Source organism: Haliotis rubra, unplaced genomic scaffold, assembly GCF_003918875.1.
Source record: "Haliotis rubra isolate DU_JTF1 unplaced genomic scaffold, ASM391887v1 Scf70, whole genome shotgun sequence".
In the NCBI taxonomy this organism is placed as follows: Eukaryota; Metazoa; Mollusca; class Gastropoda; order Lepetellida; family Haliotidae; genus Haliotis; species Haliotis rubra.
In genome coordinates, this window is record NW_025767413.1 from 1,849,860 (window position 1) to 1,871,416 (window position 21,557).

At 43.8% G+C, this 21,557-nt stretch overlaps 1 protein-coding gene across 1 annotated transcript; it reads left to right on the forward strand.

Moving 5' to 3' along the window:
• Window positions 1–123: 123 nt before the first annotated feature.
• On the forward strand, window positions 124–16,508 carry LOC124258832 (gamma-interferon-inducible lysosomal thiol reductase-like). Its single transcript, XM_046692924.1, has 5 exons — window positions 124–244; window positions 3,350–3,517; window positions 7,387–7,461; window positions 7,659–7,766; window positions 16,145–16,508. Exons 1-5 carry the CDS (start codon window positions 137–139, stop codon window positions 16,406–16,408), a joined length of 723 nt encoding a protein of 240 aa, XP_046548880.1. The 5' UTR covers window positions 124–136; the 3' UTR covers window positions 16,409–16,508.
• Window positions 16,509–21,557: the final 5,049 nt, after the last annotated feature.

Sequence of the window (21,557 nt, forward strand, 5' to 3'; positions counted from 1 at the left end):
GGGTCTTCGGCGTGACGAGCGAGCGCTTTAACCACTAGGCTACCCCACCGCCCCTAGGTAAACTGAAATAGTTAATTGCGACGACCTAAGATAGCCATGGGAACAGCCAGATGCATCGTTGCACATTTCACCTGCAATGTTTTATATCTGTCTCAGTGTGTCAGTGCTGTTCATGATGGGGTGTCGAGGTATTGTAGCGTTATTGGTTTGTATCGTCGGAGTCGCTGCTGCTGCCCCATGTTTGGTGAGTGAGGCATTTTGACACACACAGGATTCATAGAAAGGTCGCAACTATGATGTTCGTCACCATCGTGTGTTGGTTACCTGTTGATTCCCAAGTTGAAACTTACAGATAACCGGGAATCGGACTCGCTAAAAGAACTTGGCGTGAAACCAACAGCTATGTGACATATTTAACAACTGTATTCCAAAATTCACTAAGTTTACAAATCACAAACTATTACAGTGGCAGTAAAAATAAATAAAGACAAAGGTGAAGAATGAGCACAATTTTTATGGATATATGTATACAACTTCTTTATTCTGCATAGGCGACGTTTCGCAATAGATTCTAATGTTGTCAAGCACCTCTTACTTGACCGCGACATATGTCGAAACGGGCGGTGGGGTAGCCTAGTGGTTAAGGCGTTCGCTCGTCACGCCGAAGACCTGCGTTCGATTCCCCACATGGGCACAATGTGTGAAGCCCATTTTTGGTGTCCCCCGCCGTGATATTGCTGGAATATTGCTAAAAGCGGCGTAAAACCCAATTCACTCACTATGTCGAAACGTCGCCTATACAGAATAGAAAAGTTGTATATCCATACACATTGTCCTCATTCTTCATCTCCTTAAACCGCCTCCGTGTTGTAGTGGTTAGAGTGTCCACCCGGAGCGCGGAAGGTCAAGGGTTTCATCCCCGGCCGCATCAAACCAAAAGACGTTAAAATATGGTATTTGATGGTCCCTGTCTGGCGCTCAGCATTAATGGGTACAACAAAGACTGGTCGGCTCGGAGCCAGTATACTGTGTCAGAGTGAGGTATTCATGCTTCAGTGTGGCGTGGTATCTCGGTGAGCTAGCACTATAAAACCAGCTTTTTGTCTGGGCTAGTACAAGCAGCCACACATACACGCATGCACGTCGTCATATGTGCGAAATATTCTCAAGTACGACGTTAAACCCCCTTTCACCTCACCTTATCTCCTCAACTTCTAGAATGCTAATCAAAGAAAAGACAGGTGGCAATATTCACTCAGAGTATTATTCACTGCAAAAATGGTCAAGTGTCCAACAAGTAAGAATGAGTACTATTCTGGTAAACTGAGATGTAATTAATGCTGGGCGGTGGAGGAGCCTAGTCATGCTAGTGGTTAAAGCGTTCGCTCGTCACGCCGATTCCCCACATAGGTACATTGTGTGGAGCCCATTTCTGGTGTCCCCCCCGCCATGATAATGCTGGAATATTGCTAAAAGAAGCGTAAAGCCAAACTCACTCACTGAGATGTAATTTGGGATGAGAGACAGGAGGTAGGATTCCGATCGTTCTGTAATGTTCTTCGCGTCACTGGATCTGTAGTACATTCCAGAACTGTTTCCAAATATCGCTCATGTCTAAATATAGAGCAAATCCCTGTCCTCTACTGAATGTCAACATATACAATTGTTACGTTTAGAACATTATTACACAACGAATAACATCTTCCACCCGTTCATATATACATACCCATAGAATGAGACTGGTTGGTTGGCTCATGCCGAATGCTGTTATAGGCGTGTACAAGAGGGGCTAGGTCTTCCAGTCTGCTTTCTTGTCTGGTTGGAGTGTTCCCAACAATTTAAGCAGTATCCGGTTGGAGTGTTCAACCATACCATTACCCATGGGATGATAAGATGTAGTCCGGCTTTTCTCCATTCCCAAGAGACTACACAATTCCTTCATAAGTTGACTCTCAAAGTTTGTTCCTTGATCACTATGGATACGCTTTGGGATCCCATAGTGCATTATGAAGTTCTTGAACAAGGCTTCTGCTGTTGGTTTTGCAGTCTGATTCCTAGTTGGAATAGCTTGTGCATATTTCGTAAAGTGATCTGTGATGACGAGAATAATCTGGTAGCCTCCCTATGATGGTTCCAAAGTTAAAAAGTCAAGACAGACAAGCTCTAAAGGCTGGGTGATGTTGACTAGGGGAGCACGTGCATTGCTTGGAGGCGTCCTTCTCAAACATCTGTCACATCTCTGGATCCAGTCTTCCACGTCTTTGGCCATGCCCGGCCAAAGGAACTGATTTCTGACGAGCGACAGGTTCCTGTCTCTTCCGGGGTGTCCTACATCACTGCGAAGTCCTCTGGGCACATGTTCAATCATGGCTGATGGAAAAACACGCCGGTGTTGTTCTTGGCCATTGGCGTTAGTTTTCTTGAAGAACCAGGCTGTCAAAGTTCCTGTAGATAACAGTGTTGGCAAGGGGAATAATCCTGTCGTTTGGGCTTCCTGTTAACCCTTATCAAGTTAACCCATGGTCTAAGAAAGTCATCTGCAGCCTGAGCCTCTCTCCAGTCTCTGTCTGCCATCACTTTAAGGTCCTTTCCAGGATCTTCTAGACTTGCAAGGCTTGGCGTTGCTAAAGAGCAAAGGCTGTGTGCCAAAGGATGGCCCTGTGAAATGTTACAAACAGCCCGTATTGACTCCGATATTATCTGTTGTCTTTCAGCTTCTATTCCTGGTAGTCTGGAGAGTCCATCAGCATCTACATTATTGAGCCCTGGGCCTCCTTTCACAAAGGACTAAGGTGATCGTAAGTCACTAAAGTAACCTTAGTGCAATGGTAAAGAATGGGACTTAAGGTTAACCTTTGTAAAGGTTGCTTCGTGAAAGGAGCCCCAGGTCTGTAGACGATATCAAAGTTGTATGCTGACAAGGCTGCTAGCCAGCGATGACCTGTAGCATCCAACTTTGCAGAAGTGAGCACAAAGGTCAGAGGGTTATTATCAGTATAGACACGGAAGGTATTGCCATGCAGATAATCCTTGAAATTTTCAGTCACTGCCCATTTCAAAGCTAGAAATTCTAGACGGTGCTGAATAGTTGCTCTCTGCCTTGTTAGGCCATATTCCACACTGGGGGCTCCATTGAAACCGGAACTCTTTGAAGATTTGAACAGACGCGGTGATAATTCATATAAAAACCCTGAAATTTGTTTAGATACAACATAATATATGCTGATAGATACCATCAATCAGCATATATTTATGTTTTGTCTAAAGGATGTTATAATTGTTTAGGTGTTAAGTGTTGAGTTTTGTTCAGTGTTTAGTTTGTTTGTACTCTCTGAACTTTCTGTTTCAGGATTGTGTAGAAGACGCTACCTCTGCTAAACCAGTAGACGCCGTTCTGTATTATGAGTCCATGTGCCCCTACTGTCGCATGTTCATAACCACCCAGCTCTACCCTGCCTTTACCGCACTCCATTCCAGAGTCCTAAATGTAACAATCGTACCCTACGGTAATGCCAGGGTAGGTATATCCGGTCTGGTGTTGTCAATGTCCCAACAGTGCCCTACGGTAATGCCAGGGTAGGTATATTCGGTCTGGTGTTGTCAGTGTCACAACAGTGCCCTACGGTAATGCCAGGGTAGGTATATCCGGTCTGGTGTTGTCAGTGTCCCAACAGTGCCCTACGGTAATGCCAGGGTAGGTATATCCGGTCTGGTGTTGTCAGTGTCACAACAGTGCCCTACGGTAATGCCAGGGTAGGTATATCCGGTCTGGTGTTGTCAGTGTCCCAACAGTGCCCTACGGTAATGCCAGGGTAGGTATATCCGGTCTGGTGTTGTCAGTGTCACAACAGTGCCCTACGGTAATGACAGGGTAGGTTTATCAGGTCTGGTGTTGTCAGTGTCACAACAGTGCCCTTCGGTAATGCCAGGGTAGGTATATCCGTTCTGGTGTTGTCAATGTTCCCACAGTGCCCTACGGTAATTCCAGGGTAGGTATATCCGGTCTGCTGTTGTCAGTGTCACAACAGTGCCCTACGGTAATGCCAGGGTAGGTATATCCGGTCTGGAGTTGTCAATGTCACAATAGTGCCCTACGGTAATGACAGGGTACGTATATCCAGTGTGGTGTTGTCATTGTCCCAACAGTACCCTACGGTAATGCCAGGGTAGGTATATTCTGTCTTGTGTTGTCAATGTCACAATAGTGCCCTACGGTAATGCCAGGGTAGGTATATTCTGTCTTGTGTTGTCAATGTCACAACAGTGCCCTACGGTAATTCCAGGGTAGGTATATCCGGTCTGGTGTTGTCAATGTGACAACAGTGCCCTACGGTAATGACAGGGTACGTATATCCGGTGTGGTGTTGTCATTGTCCCAACAGTACCCTACGGTAATGCCAGGGTAGGTATATCCGGTCTGGTGTTGTCAATGTCACAACAGTGCCCTACGGTAATGCCAGGGTAGGTATATCCGGTCTGGAGTTGTCAATGTCACTATAGTGCCCTACGGTAATGCCAGGGTAGGTATATCCGGTCTGGTGTTGTCAATGTCACGATAGTGCCCTACGGTAATGCCAGGGTAGGTATATCCGGTCTGGAGTTGTCAATGTCACAATAGTGCCCTACGGTAATGCCAGGGTAGGTATATCCGGTCTGGAGTTGTCAATGTCACAACAGTGCCCTACGGTAATGCCAGGGTAGGTATATCCGGTCTGGAGTTGTCAATGTCACTATAGTGCCCTACGGTAATGCCAGGGTAGGTATATCCGGTCTGGTGTTGTCAATGTCACGATAGTGCCCTACGGTAATGCCAGGGTAGGTATATCCGGTCTGGAGTTGTCAATGTCACAATAGTGCCCTACGGTAATGACAGGGTACGTATATCCGATGTGGTGTTGTCATTGTCCCAACAGTACCCTACGGTAATGCCAGGGTAGGTATATTCTGTCTTGTGTTCTCAGTGTCACAACAGTGCCCTACGGTAATGCCAGGGTAGGTATATTCTGTCCTGTGTTCTGAATGTCACTATAGTGCCCTACGGTAATGCCTGGGTAGGTATATCCGTTCTGGTGTTGTCAATGTGACAACAGTGCCCTACGGTAATGACAGGGTACGTATATCCGGTGTGGTGTTGTCAGTGTCCCAACAGTACCCTACGGTAATGCCAGGGTAGGTATATCCGGTCTGGTGTTGTCAATGTCACGACAGTGCCCTACGGTAATGCCAGGGTAGGTATATCCGGTCTGGAGTTGTCAATGTCACAATAGTGCCCTACGGTAATGCCAGGGTAGGTATATCGGGTCTGGTGTTGTCAATGTCACGATAGTGCCCTACGGTAATGCCAGGGTAGGTATATCCGGTCTGGTGTTGTCAATGTCACAACAGTGCCCTACGGTAATGCCAGGGTAGGTATATCCGGTCTGGTGTTGTCAATGTCACAACAGTGCCCTACGGTAATGCCAGGGTAGGTATATCATCCGGTCTGGAGTTGTCAATGTCACAATGTAGTGCCCTACGGTAATGCCAGGATAGGTATATTCTGTCTTGTGTTGTCAATGTCACAACAGTGCCCTACGGTAATGCCAGGGTAGGTATATCCGGTCTGGTGTTGTCAATGTCGCAACAGTGCCCTACGGTAATGCCAGGGTAGGTATATCCGGTCTGGAGTTGTCAATGTCACAATAGTGCCCTACGGTAATGCCAGGGTAGGTATATTCTGTCTTGTGTTGTCAATGTCACAATAGTGCCCTACGGTAATGCCAGGGTAGGTATATCCGGTCTAGTGTTGTCAATGTCACAACAGTGCCCTACGGTAATGCCAGGGTAGGTATATCCGGTCTGGTGTTGTCAATGTCACGATAGTGCCCTACGGTAATGCCAGGGTAGGTATATTCTGTCTGGTGTTGTCAATGTCACAACAGTGCCCTACGGTAATGCCAGGGTAGGTATATCCGGTCTGGTGTTGTCAATGTCACAACAGTGCCCTACGGTAATGCCAGGGTAGGTATATCCGGTCTGGAGTTGTCAATGTCACAATAGTGCCCTACGGTAATGCCAGGGTAGGTATATTCTGTCTTGTGTTGTCAATGTCACAACAGTGCCCTACGGTAATTCCAGGGTAGGTATATCCGGTCTGGAGTTGTCAATGTCACAATAGTGCCCTACGGTAATGCCAGGGTAGGTATATTCTGTCTTGTGTTCTGAATGTCACAACAGTGCCCTACGGTAATGCCAGGGTAGGTATATTCTGTCTTGTGTTCTCAATGTCACAACAGTGCCCTACGGTAATGCCAGGGTAGGTATATCCGGTCTGGAGTTGTCAATGTCACAATAGTGCCCTACGGTAATGCCAGGGTAGGTATATTCTGTCTTGTGTTCTCAGTGTCACAACAGTGCCCTACGGTAATACCAGGGTAGGTATATCCGGTCTGGTGTTGTCAATGTCACGATAGTGCCCTACGGTAATGCCAGGGTAGGTATATCCGGTCTGGTGTTGTCAATGTCACTATAGTGCCCTACGGTAATGCCAGGGTACGTATATCCGGTCTGGTGCTGTCAATGTCACAACAGTGCCCTACGGTAATGCCAGGGTACGTATATTCTGTCTTGTGTGCTCAGTGTCACAACAGTGCCCTACGGTAATGCCAGGGTAGGTATATCCGGTCTGGTGTTGTCAATGTCACAATAATGCCCTACGGTAATGCCAGGGTAGGTATATCCGGTCTGGTGTTGTCAATGTCACAATAGTGCCCTACGGTAATGCCAGGGTAGGTATATCCGGTCTGGTGTTGTCAATGTCACGATAGTACCCTATACGGTAATGCCAGGGTAGGTATATCCGGTCTGGTGTTGTCAGTGTCACGATAGTACCCTATACGGTAATGCCAGGGTAGGTATATCCGTTCTGGAGTTGTCAATGTCACAATAGTGCCCTACGGTAATGCCAGGGTAGGTATATTCTGTCTTGTGTGCTCAGTGTCACAACAGTGCCCTACGGTAATGCCAGGGTAGGTATATCCGGTCTGGTGTTGTCAATGTCACGATAGTGCCCTACGGTAATGCCAGGGTAGGTATATCCGGTCTGGTGTTGTCAATGTCACAATAGTACCCTATACGGTAATGCCAGGGTAGGTATATTCTGTCTTGTGTTCTGAATGTCACTATAGTGCCCTACGGTAATGCTAGGGTAGGTATATCCGGTCTGGTGTTGTCAATGTCACAACAGTGTCCTACGGTAATGCCAGGGTGGGTATATTCTGTCTTGTGTTGTCAGTGGCAGGGTAGGTATATGTCACCATAACATACGTGATTAAGTGAATAAATCTGAATGACTGCCACAGAAACAGAAGAAATGTATCTGCTGTTGTACATATTAAACTATTTCAGGAACGGCAGCGAAACGGCAGCTGGAAGTTCGCCTGTCAGCACGGCGCGGTGGAGTGTCTTGGTAACCTGATCGCCGTGAGTTGGAGAGTGCCTTCGTAGCAGATATATCTCTTAATAACTGCAACTCCTTATAATGTTCAGTATAACTCCTAATTTCGATTGCAAAACAGTGGCATGTGCTACATTGGACCTGAATAGATCTCACTGCACCTCGTTATGAGATGAATATTGATTTCTGTGAAAAGACTGGTACTTTTATATTTTTTCTTCAGGCATGTGCCCTGAAGTATACTTCATATAAAGCCGCACACTACATGCCCTTTATCAACTGTATGGAGCTAAGCACGACCCATGGTCAAGAGTTGTCCGCCCTACACAAGGTACCACTCCGTCCTTACCATTTGGGTCAGAAAAGCTTCAACATATTTGCACCTCTTATGTCATGAGTAGTTATGTATTAGCTACGCTGACAAATTTTTGAATGGGGATTCCCATGTTAAATTTTTCGATAAAAAGAGGTACCCCAATTAGCGAGCTCTGCCACGCAGAGCGACCGTCGCCCACTAATTAAACACCTCGCCGCGTAGGGTAAACACCAGTCCCGGGAAGCTAGCGAGAAAAGTACACAGACGTCCGATATAGACACGTAGCTAAAAGTATTTTAATGACACCGCTGTTAATTAATTAGACATACACGCGGTCTTATAGTATGAACAGAACAACCAAACTGTAGAACTTGAAACGTAAGGTACCCCAAGTAGCTGAATCGAGTTCTTCTTCGAAGAAAACGAAAAGCGACCAGCGGTGAGCTGGAAGAACGAACCCGAATGCTCCTCACAAGATACTGATATCGTGATCGTGATGACGATGATGATGATGATGACGATGTCTACGCGCTGAGTAATCTTACTCAAAAACAGAGAACAGACCTCGACGATGATGCTACCAGCGAAACCGAAAGCGATGTTATACTGTTAAGCGATGACAGCGACGATGACTACGACGAGTTCGGCAACCCAAACGTGCCCTATGTCAGTTTAAAGGACACTATTTCCAGAAAGATTTCAATCAAGATCGGAGGAGGTATCATCTACATCCCAAAATATACATTTGCATCATCGAGAAACCTGCGCTTCCCGGAAAAAGTCGCGAGAAAGGTAGGTACAACTTAACATGTAACAATATGTGTGTGTGTGTGTGTGTGTGTGTGAGAGTGAACTTTTCTCTACATTTAATCCGCGCGAGGCACGTGTTAAAGGAACATTGGATGTGTGTGTGTGTGTGTGTGTGTGCGTGCGTGCGTGCGCGCGCGCGCGCGCATCGGCATGCGTAGGGGGAAAACTTAAGATGTTTTAATTATATTGTAGCTATATTTAACGGTATATGAAATGTCACTATTTTCCTATGTTAAGGACAACTTAAGACGTAACAATTATATATTAACTTTTCTCTCCATTTAATGCGCGCGCGTGTGTGTGTGTGTGTGTGTGTGTGTGTGTGTGTGTGTGTGTGTGTGTGTGTGTGTGTGTGTGTGTGTGTGTGTGTGTGTGTGTGAGAGAGATGCGTGTGTGTGTGTTTGCACGCGCGGAAATGGGTTAACTTAAGATGTATTTTATACATATATATATATATATTAGCTTTATTTAACGGTATATAACGGAAACACAAACGCTCGCTTGCAGCAATTTTTCATTTTATCAGAGCAATTATCTCTTAGGCACGTGTTAAAGAAACATTGGATGATTGTGTTTGTGTGTTTTTAATCATTATGTTTCTTTATTTACAGCTGTTTGAGAAGATGTGTGCATCAAACACACGTACAGCATGCGTGAAGGGGAAAACTTAAGGGTGCTTAATTATATTGTAGCTTTATTTAACGGTGAACAAGAGAAATGTCACAATGAATCTTATCGGTCCGTGTTTCGCGATGGAATGATCGATTGTCAATACCGGTGTCAGAAGTGAAATAATACCATGTATACATATCAGCAAAGGCACTCGGGACTGTCGTATTTCTACGCCAAACGAATGGTGATGTCGGACGGAGTGACGACTCAACCGTAATGTTTGACTTTGAAACCCGTTTCCAGATAATGTTGATCTGTAATCTCAGGTGTTGGTCTGGTCAGAAATGTGGATTCATATATATTTATACATATATCCTTGGTGTTGGTGTATATCTATATATCTATATAAATAAAATACAACTATTATGTACTTTTGTGTTTATGAGTTTTATTTTATCTATCTATACGTCTTAACTACGGATACATGGATACCTCAAACAGAATATGTATACCACTATGTACATATACAAATAGAGAAGTAACGCCACGATTTCACATCGTCCTATTTACAAACACTATTCGTACAGTGGATTCGTGATACTTGATATTGTTCATTAGTAGTATACAATCAATGGAAAAGAGAAGTATACACGTCTTAAATACGGATACATAGTTAGGTCAAACAGAATATATAGTAAGTTATGTACACCACTCATATACACAAATAGAGAAGTAGCGCTACGATTGTACACGGAGCTATTTACAAACTGTATTAGCACAGTCGATTCGTGATACATGCGAGGATAGTCACTGATAAAATGTATCCGTTCGGCTCGTGGTGTAGTATTCCTTCAATATCGTATCCAGTGTTGATGACCAACGCTATCGGGGTAGCTGGTGCTATGAGTCTTCATTCTTTCGCTTTTGGGTGGTAATACATAGTCGATTGACATGCGGGAGTTTGCGTTTTTCCCAGTTTGCTGTTGTTCCGTTGTAGTCTCGTCGTAATGACTTGATGGCGTTGAGTTGTCATTGTCATCCACTCGTACGTTGTTATCTTTCACTCTTTCCTCATGCAGATGGACGCATCGCTCGTTGAGTGCTCGTTCATATTTCTCCTTCGGAATCAGAACCATCTCCCGTGCCATAGTGCCCGTCTTGTTCTGATGCGTCGTCTTCGAGTGCAGATTCGGATCTAAGCTTCAATAGACTAATTATTAATGGCAACAAATGTCTGATTTGTAACAGGAGGCGTTTGGTGGTAGAGCGTCCTATTCTCCTGTCGGCGATCTTTCTCAACTGACTTTTCTTGCGTCTGAGCTTCTCCTTAAGATAGGGCGGAATTGGGATGTTTCCGCATAAGATGTTTACACACACTTCGCTCAGTACGTCCATTTGCTCATTGGTCATCAGGTTCAGTATCGACTTCCGCTGTCTGTCCGTCGGCGCATCTTTGATAAAATGCAGAAACGCGCTCGCCGATGATAACGGATGGGACATGGTGATTATCAGGACGCTTCGTATACCGTCAACACCTCACCCGGGAATATGTTGGTTCTGAGCTGGTAGCGCGGGTCGCCTCTCGGTGACAGATCTATGATCAAATACCCAAACGGTTTACTCGTTGCCTTTTCATACGCATCCAGAAAAAAACTTCACCTTCCCGGGTAGGATCTGTCGTCCAATCGTTGATATTTGAGAGGTATCGCGTCTATTTTTTAAATAGTACGATGTAATGAGAATTTAAAGATATGGTCCTGGCGTACTTTCCATACGCGACGGAGGGGAAGAGTGTTTGGCTGAGAAGACACACCGTTATGTCTTTATGGTGCCCGAGAGTCGTATAGACTTTACACATTGTCGGGTCACGTGATGCTTGGTCGATCAGATCGTCGGCTATCATTAGTTTGTGTTCAGTAGAATTCGCCCATTCATTTACACTCTCTTCGCATGGTAATCCTTTGTGGAATTCTAAGAGCGGATGATGTGCATTTTCTCGGGCATTTCTTTCCAATGAGTCGTAGATATCTTGCCACACGGAATAACAATAGAGTATTTTCGTTACTTTTCTTTCGAACATGGCGTCAACATTTTCTATCAATCTCTTGGTGAAGGTTGACTTCCCCGCTTGCGTAGCACCGCTAATGAAAATAGTGGTCGGGGCGAGTAGAGGTAAGGTCGTCGACGTCACTTCAACGTCATCATCTGTAGTACCGCGTACGACGCCTCTGTCTCGCGCGGTACTCGTCATATCGTCGTTGCTGCACACGGTTTAATGGTAGACACAGTAGTGAGACAATACAGCTAATGCCTCGGTATATATCGGTATACATAACATTCCTTCTGTCTGTTCATTCTCTCTATCGCACTATGACATTCCTGGTTTTATCGACCTGAAATCCACCCCGAATTCCGCGTACACGATACACGTGACCGTTTCCGGAAGAGCAGTGGCGAATTGAGCTTCCAGGCGGAGGTTGCCTTGTTTTTGTAGATTTAGATAGGATTGTTCGTGGCTTCGTCCGAAGACGGGTTCCAATGGGAAGACGTATAGGGCGTATGCCCCGTCGAAATCCGTCCTATCTAGATAGACGCTGCTTTGTGAATCGATACCTCCTCCGTCAGCCGTCCAACACCCGTTGAACCGGAAGAGATTAGCGAATGCCATCATCATGTTTTGACCTCGCGTTTTGTCGAATTGAAGTTTCATAGGTCCCGATTCTCCGACGTTTCGACCGTCGCAGTAGAGCGCTATCTGAGATAGATCGTAGTTGGCGAAGTTGAAGGGATTTCGACTATAATCTCCAGCTACTGCGTTGGAAGGTACGAAGCCTACGACCACCTTATTGGGTCGCACGCCTTGAAAGATATTATCGTACGTGAACGCCACTTGACCTCTGGGTATGGACATCATTTTCACTTCCGTGCGAGGGTAAAAATACTTAGCCGTTGTCGTAGAAAGAGCGGTGTTGTGTCCGTATATGACGCCGGGGTTCACCTCGACTCTCATGATGCGAAGGACGATGTCGTCTATGTGTACCGTGTAATTTTCATCCGGTTTGGTGGCCATCAAGAGAAAGCTCGGAGGGGATCTGTATAGTTTCACTTGCACGTCGATCTGGTTCATGATGTAGCGTCTCAGCTGAAAGAGATCGTGCATAATAGGACCTTCCATGTCGAAACTCTTACTCTCCGATATAAGCTTGTGTCTTTCGAACATTCCTCTGTTAGTCGAGTTTGGCTTTGTAACGTCCATGCTTTCTGCCGTGTCCTTGACGAATAGTTGCGATGTCAGCTTGGAATTGGCGTCGACTTCGTTTGTATTTAACAACGTTTTAATGATAGCTTTGTACGGATAATGATTGTTTGTGGAATTGATGAGGCGTCCCTGTAGCCAGACGTCCACTTGAGAGAATAGTGAGTGCAGAAAAAGATTGACCGGAGAGCATTCGTCCCCGAGGGTCAGGTTGGTCCCGTCTGCTTTGGTCACGTGACATTTGACGTACAAGGACGAGCGCCTGAGATCTATGTAATCTAGACTGTTTTGTCCGCTAATGTGAAATTCGATAGGAGCTGATCCGGACAGGGGAGAAATAGGGCGACAGTCTTGTAGATACGTCCTTTCTACTGCCGTTTGCGTCGGGGGTAGACTAAATAGATCCAGTTCTGGTGGTTGGGTTTCGCTGAAAAATCCGGACTCTGAAGAGAATATGGTAGACATAATTAGCTAAATATATCTCTGTATGAGAGCGATTTCCCTGTTTTCGCTTTTTTCCCGTATGTGGATATTTTCCTCGTCTTCCCGTTTTTTCTGCTCGGAGCTTTCTTCGTTTTCTTCTTGCGCGGATTTTTTTGTTCGTACGTCTGCCTTCGTAAGGGTCTTCTTCCAACTGCCTCCTCCGTGCTTGCGACCTCTTGTTTTAATCCTCATACCTTCGTTTATGGCTACCTTGGAGACGATGTCTGGGTTGTGTTCGATCTCCGACTTGGCTTGTTCTACTGCCTGTTCTACCGGACTCACGAGGTTTATATCCCTTGCGACGTCTACCACTCGTTCGACACGCGCCTTCGGGAGAGATGACATGTCACGTGGTGAGTTGATGATCATCGGATTTGATGCGGATACTGGTGACATAGTCGTGACATTGTTTCTGGAGTTATTGTTTTGGTGAAAATAGGGGTTTATTTTCCCGTGCGCTACATCGCCGTAATATTTCTTCCACGTGTTTGCATTCGGAACATACATCCTGTCTGCTGCGTTTGGTAGTGCGTCGTCGACATCCATAACACTAAAATGTTAAAGGATATGGTCTCAACTGCAGAGTGATAGACGAAATGTCCGTCAGAAAAGTGGCTGGATTGCCCCAGGCGTCCGTTATATAAACATCCAACCGCTCCACGGTATCGTTAATCACTCTCACGCCGATGTCGTAGGGATCGGAGAACGTAGCCTTCCACGTCGATGCTGTTGACTGTTGCACTCGTCTCAACAGAGGTTGACGTTGACCGTGTACTATGATCGGTTCGCAAATGGAACAGAATATATACAACATTCCATTCAAAACATCTCTTTCTTATTGGCGTTCTTCCTTCTGGCGTATACTTCGTAGCGATATGGTCCAATGTCCGTTCAGTCTGAGTGGTTGTTTCAGGTACACGGAAAATTTATAAGGTTTATTTTCAGGAAAATACTTCGACGCTATCGTCGCTCTTAGTCACAATCCATTCCGTTGTTGACGTCATTCTTTCACTACGTGTACGTTCTTGATTTGGTCAGCGTCGATCCATGAATTGAATTTCTTTGGATATCCCAACCACTTCACTAAAACACGTTTGGTCCTTTTCTTACTTCCTTTCTTACCGACGTATTTCGTTTTGAGTATTTGTTCAACTCGCCAATTCACTTCGTTGGGATCGTGAGGATATTTCTGCAACTCGTTTTGATAAAAGGATCCTTTAATGGGATCGGATTGAGGTCTTCTATCCAATATACGTGTATATTGTCTCTGAGTTGTCGCTGACGTATCCTAAATACTTCTTCCGACCATTTCTGTTCGTATTCCTTCTCGAACGTTCTCTTGACCAATGATGCTCTGACGTGGTCTCCTACTTTAAATGCAAAGTTGCTGTTTCGTAGAGGTTTGATATTCGCTTTGTCCGCGTATATATCCAACCATATGCTAGCTTCGTTTGATGGTTTCACTTCCACGGGTGCTCTTCCTCTCAGGCTCCTGTGCGGGCGATGGTTGTAATTATAAACAAGGTCTTGTAATACGTCGATGTACCTATGGGTATGCTTGTACGTGAGGAATCTATACATCATAGATCTCAAAGTACGAATGAAACGTTCGGCGTAGTTCGCTTTAATGTCTGAGTTTTTTGCGTAACAAAATGTTTGACGTTAAATAGAGTGTAAATCCGTCGCACTGTTTGATTATTAAATTCCTTTCCTTTGTCCGTTCTTAGACTGTATGGCGGTTTCTCCATGGATGACAATAGTTCCCTCATCGCTTTGGCAGTCGTGTTTGATTCTTTATTTACCATAGGTCGGACCCAGACATACCTCGAAAAGCAGTCGATTACGATGAGAATATACTTAATTCCATCGTTGTCTTGCGCTAACCTAGAAACGTCGCATAAGTCTCCGTCTGCTTGTACGTACATTCCTCCCACGATGACTTTATTTCTTGAAAATCGTTTCTTTGGTAAACGATGTAGGTTGTAGGCGTCTTGCGTTCTCATCCATCTTCGTACGCTATGAGAAGAGACATTAGGGGTTACGATGCTTCAGAGCGGCATAAAATGTTTGTTCACCCGCGAAAGCGCCTGGTTTCCTGGGATCGTAGTATTCCTGATGATAATCAACCTGCATGACTATACTTTCCCACACCAACGTTTAACCGTCCGTTTGATATGGTTCATCCACTGGTCGGTTTTGACACTGGTATCTCGGTAGTCTCTACATTGATATTTCAGAAAATATAATGGAGAGATGACACGTAGATACGGATCACCATCCACGTACTGACGCCACTTCAGAATAACCGCGTCTTCGTCAATCGCTTTCATAGACGTATGAAAAAATGTATCGAAATCGTGCTCTGTCTCCCTCTCATACTTTTTATGAATTTCCATACCACTAAGGCATAGGCGCACGATAGATAGTATTCCAAATATGCCGTTACTCTCTCAGAGTCTATTTCGTCCACTTCTGTTGGTAAGTTCATTTCCTGTCCGCTATGATGTAAGGACTACGGTGATTGTACGCTGTCCGAGAATATATATATATGCACGGGCTTCCCCATGAGTCCGGAATGTCCACGGGTCGATATCGCAGCTTCTCTTCCAGATGGCGCACACACTCTCCTTTTGAATAATACCAACGTTGACTACATCCCAACACGACTTCTTCGTCGAAATGCAGTCTATACCGTTGTGGTGGCTTGGCGACAATAACCCATTGGTATTGTTTCGTATCCATCGCGAAATATACAATGAGTTCGGTGTTTGTATGTCTGTATGTTTTATGGTTCTCGCGAGTACGTATATTGTGTACTTACGAGTCGACGTCTGTGTACTTTTCTCGCTAGCTTCCCGGGCAAGGTGTTTACCCTACGCGGCGAGGTGTTTCATTAGGGGGCGACGGTCGCTCGGCGTGGCAGAGCTCGCTAATTGGGGGCCTCTTTTGTGCGAAAATTTTAACATAGGAATCCCCATTCAAAAAGTAGGTCGTTACGACATGCCGACCCGGCGTCACTGCGTTCTTGGGTGCCAGAGAGGCGGCGGGGTAGCCTAGTGGTTAAAGCATTCGCGTGTCATGCCGAAGACCCGGGTTCGATTCCCCACATGGGTACAATGTGCGAGGCCCATTTCTGGTGTCCCGCGCTGTGGTATTGTATTCATATTGCTAAACGCGGATAAAATCATACTCATCCACATTTAAGTCAACCACTCACTGTTGGACTTTTCAGTGTGCGGCTGCAAACAAGGTGTCCGAGGACGACGTACTAACTTGTATGAAGAACAAAGATGGCGAGAATCTGATGCACCATATGGCGCTGAAAACGGAAGCTGCTAAAGTCCACTATGTCCCCTGGATTGTCGTGAACGGCCAACACACTACAAGCATACAAAACAGCGCCTCCGCAGGGCTGATGGGTTTTCTCTGTAAGACGTACACCGGGCCACAACCGACTGCCTGTAAAGACCTTCCTAAACCACAGGTCGTGGGGTGATGTCCTTGATACCGAGACACGTGGGATGTGGCAGCAACATCTTTGATACGTTTGCATGCGGACATTGACCCTATAGGTATTAAAATATTGCCATACGTTAGCCTCAGTTGTTTTTGTATATTTATACTTATTTTGCAGGGGCGGATACAGCTTTTTGAGAAAGGTGGGGTGCGCACTATTGAGAAAAGGGGGTGCACACTTCATTTTCACCCGTTTTCACGGGTCATTAAATAAACCTTCAGGACAAAGGGGTGCAAACAAACTCACACACACACACACACACCGGATCCGCCTATGTTTTGCGGTACAATAATACCGTGCCTGCTAAACATCCTGAAAATCTCTGATCACCATGCTTGTCGTGAGAGGCGAGTAACGTACTGGGCCTCCTTTCACAAAGCACTAAGGTGATCGTAAGTCACTAAGGTAACCTTAGTGCAATGTTAAAGAATGGGAGTTAAGGTTAATCTTAGTAAAGGTTGCTTCGTGAAAGGAGGCCCAGGTCAAGATCGCTGACTTGGTTGACACACGTCATCGTATCCAAATTGCGTAGATCGATGCTCATGATGTTGATTGCTGGATTGTCTGGTCCAGACTCGATTATTTACTGATCACCGCCATTTTGCTGGAATATTGCTGAGAGCGACGTTAAATAACCATCAATCCTGGAAATTTCAAACAACTTTCACCTTTATGGAACCCGTGAAGATCCCTGTTAGAATTATGTTTGAATTACCTAACTGTTCCTGTTGGGGCGGTAGTTTAGTGGTTAAAGCGTTCGCTCGTCACACTGAACACAGGTTCGATTCCCCACATGAGTACAATGTGTGTAGCTCATTTCCGGTGACCTCCGTCGTGATATTGCTGGAATATTGCTAAAGGCGGCGTAAAACCATACTCACTGTTTCCTGTTAACACGTACTTGGCCTAGCTTATTTTCAAACACAACACCGCCACTCGAAATGGGTGAAGCGCTCATAAAATATTTTGTTCGTCCTTATTGACTGGTTCTCAAAAAGGCCTATTGAACAGCCCCCAGCAAAAGCAATTGGAAGTATAATGTATATCCTTACATTTATAAACAAAGATGAAATCTTTTCTACTTATTTATATTTCCATCTTCATTATTAAGATATAATCCCAATTAATTTATTATATCATATTTATTTTTAGGCATTTTGGAACTTCATAAAAATGACACCATCTGTTTTAGTGAAAATGACTAATATCTAGACATTTTATAGATTGCTGATGTGAATAATATTTCACACACATCCTAAGTGCAACCTAGTGTATATGTTGTCTCTCTCGTCAAACTTCACAGTGAAAGAAAATGAAGTGGAATGATTCCGCTGAATGCTACAACAAATGAATAAAAACAAAATACAAATATCAATATTAAAACCGACTAAAGTTATATAAACCGACTATTACCTTGTTCGAGGAAAGTATCCATCAATATCCACATAAAGGAAAGATATGCCATTCATCTGCAGCTGACAAAGTATCCTGTTTCTTGTCATGTGTCATTTAACAGTCTAATATGCGAAAATGTGTATAACATTATAACTAGTGACAGTTTATCAACTGGTCAGGTGACTGTTTCAGGTTGGTCACCCAAAACAGCACACCTGACAACTACTTGCATGATGTCCACCGTTTGTTTTAAAAATTCACAGTAGTTACTTCAGAGATAAGGTCAAGGTGGAGTTTGATACTGATTTAGGGGTATTAAAAAATGTCAAGACTGACTGGAAAGTGAAAAGAGCATCCAAGTGTTATATGAGACAAGAGGAAGGTACCAAGTGTCTGAATTGTTTAATTTTTCTGAATCAGAACATGCGCAGAAAGTTCTCAGTCTCAGGATCTCAGTCTGTGTTTAAGTTGCCTGTTGAGGGGAGACTTAGCTTGGAGTACAAGTCAAGGAAACATTGTTGCAGATGGACACACCAATAGTGCTGAACATGAATCCTCAAAAGAGGGTTAAATAAAGAGCACAGGCTGGTAGACCACCAGAAGACAATGTGTTAGCGGATGGTGGTGCGGGGACTACAGTCATCAGAAGGGGTTTCGATGACCCAAATGCAAACAAGAGAGTGAGTGAGTTAAAATCTTTACAAACATGAGACTTGTATTGTCATAAGAAGGCCAAGTGACCAAGCAATTTTCACATCCATGACCCATCTGCTGACAACCGAAGTGTGCTCTTGTTTGAAAACCTATTCAGTTTGAATAATTACCTGAGTAATCAGCTGCACAAGATTTCAAGGTTATATGCTATGATAAAGGCAAAAAGGTATCCTTCAATATACATTTGTCACCTGTACATTTGTCAATCTTAAGAGGCTTTCAACAGAAACATTCGTTTTCTTTGGCCGGGCATGTGCATTCCCCTCACTTACAGAAATTCTGATAGAATATTAAAAACTGAGCTGAAGAATCTTGCAAAATCTGCTGACTATTCACAGAATTTATGGGTTGGATTATTGACAGATTGTGTATAAAATATGTATGATTCTACAAAGAAACATGGAAATAACTGAAAACAAATGTGTGATAAGATCTGCAGTGACTTCATCAGCTACAGTCACACCAGGAAAGCTAACTTACTGTATCCTATATGCAGACATTATAGATATTGTGACTTCATCAGCTACAGTCACACCAGGAAAGCTAACTTACTGTATCCTATATGCAGACATTATAGATATTGTGACTTCATCAGCTACAGTCACACCAGGAAAGCTAACTTACTGTATCCTATATGCAGACATTATAGATATTGTGACTTCATCAGCTACAGTCACACCAGGAAAGCTAACTTACTGTATCCTATATGCAGACATTATAGATATTGTGACTTCATCAGCTACAGTCACACCAGGAAAGCTAACTAACTTACTGTATCCTATATGCAGACATTATAGATATTGTGACTTCATCAGCTACAGTCACACCAGGAAAGCTAACTTACTGTATCCTATATGCAGACATTATAGATATTGTGACTTCATCAGCTACAGTCACACCAGGAAAGCTAACTTACTGTATCCTATATGCAGACATTATAGATATTGTGACTTCATCAGCTACAGTCACACCAGGAAAGCTAACTTACTGTATCCTATATGCAGACATTATAGATATTGTGACTTCATCAGCTACAGTCACACCAGGAAAGCTAACTTACTGTATCCTATATGCAGACATTATAGATATTGTTTTGAACAAATCTCTGCAATAAAAATTTATAATTTGTCCTGTACAACCTTTCTGTTAAAGGAATGCTACTTACATAGAACACAGTAAATCATGTTTTGCTAATGTGTGAGTTTAGTTTTACACCACTTTTAGCAATATTCCAGCAATATCACAGCGGGGGACACCAGAAATGGGCTTCACACATTGTACCCATGTGGGGAATTAAACCCGGGTCTTCGGATTGACGAGTGAACGCTTTAACCAGTAGGCTACCCCACTGCCCCTCAAGTTTTGCTAACCCTGTGATCTTATTTAACATAATTACCATGGAGAGAGTTGGGTTCAATTTAAAGACTACTTTTAACAGTATTCCAGTTCTATCACAGTGTGTCACAGTATCACTATTTTTCATCAGTGGAGGAAAGCACACAATCTTGGACCTTTACCACATTGTGGAACCTTCAAGAACAGTATGGTGCTGACAAACCTATATTTTGGTGTGGTCAATGGCTGCAACTCAGCATAGCCATCTGCAGCACCTTAGAAACTGGGCAACCCTTGTCACAAAAATGATCATGGACAAGGCAGTGTGCGAAATAGTTTCAAAATTTTGCTAGCCAGTCAGGCTTGCTATGCCTGAAAGTTACTAGCCAACAAAATAATTCACTAGTCTGAAATTTGAATGTAGACACAGGTTTCATCATTAAGCTGCTAATATGATGAACATTTTCATCAGGCCATAATCTTGCATGATTTAACAGTGTGTTACAACTTAACAAGTAGGAGAGAGTCATATGTTTACAAAATGAGCCCATGAAAATTCACTAGCCAGTCGGGATAGTGACTGTGGAGATTTACTGGCCTGACTGGATTTTTACTAGCCATGGGCTAGTAGGCCAGTGGCTATTTTGAACACTGGACAAGGAATTCATTGTGGTCATAATGTATTAAATAACCCAAGGGAGCCGCTGCTCACATTATCAAATGATTTATCACACTCCATTCTTCATTTTCTTCATCACCTAATCACAGTCATGTGGGAACAACAATTTCTTCACATACATGTTTGGGAGACAATTTGCAAAGAAACATACACATGAGAAAAAGGTTCTCTGGCATTCTGCAAATGCCTGTTCAATTTATTTTAAAATGATGACACAAATAAAACTCTTTCCCTGTGAAGAATAATCCATGGTGTCACCAAGATGATCCTGTCCCCAACCATTTATACAACACCTTGCTTACACCTCACTTTGACAATTAAATACCTTGAGTCTTGATGCAAGCAACAAATATCACGGAGATTGTAATATTACATTAGTTTATAACTTGAAGTATTGTTATGCACTATTTGAACAATTTGAATTTCTTGAAGTATTTTTGCACATCCTGTTTTGTGTAGGGTTTGGCTGCCACACATGTTGCAATGTCTTCTGGCTGCTCAATCCACAGTTTGTGCTGGATTCCGTCTTGTGTCAAACTCTGTGATAATTCTCGAAGACTCTCTTCATTTTTAGCCTGAAAAAAGAAGAAAGTCCAACCATATTTTTAGTAGCATCACATCAGATAAATCGATTACCATAAACATTAGCTTGATGCATCACTGTTCAACTGGAGCTGACATCAGAGTATCTTTCAATATTCAGATAGAGCAACTACCCGGGTTATCTCCCCTGTATCAGACATGTCGTGGTCATAGTGCAACATATAACAAACTTCACTGGGTTAGAAAGACAAGACTGAGTAATGCAATATGCTTATAAAGGGTGCTGTTATATTGCTGGAATGCTCATGAGTGCAGTATCAACTATTAAAGCTCAATCCTACCAAATTGTTTATTCACAACCCAGTATATTAGTAAACATATTCACAGTAGATTCATAGTTCTGTTAATGATCATCCACTCTGGCACATGACATAATTTACACTTTTTCTATCGATGTAATCT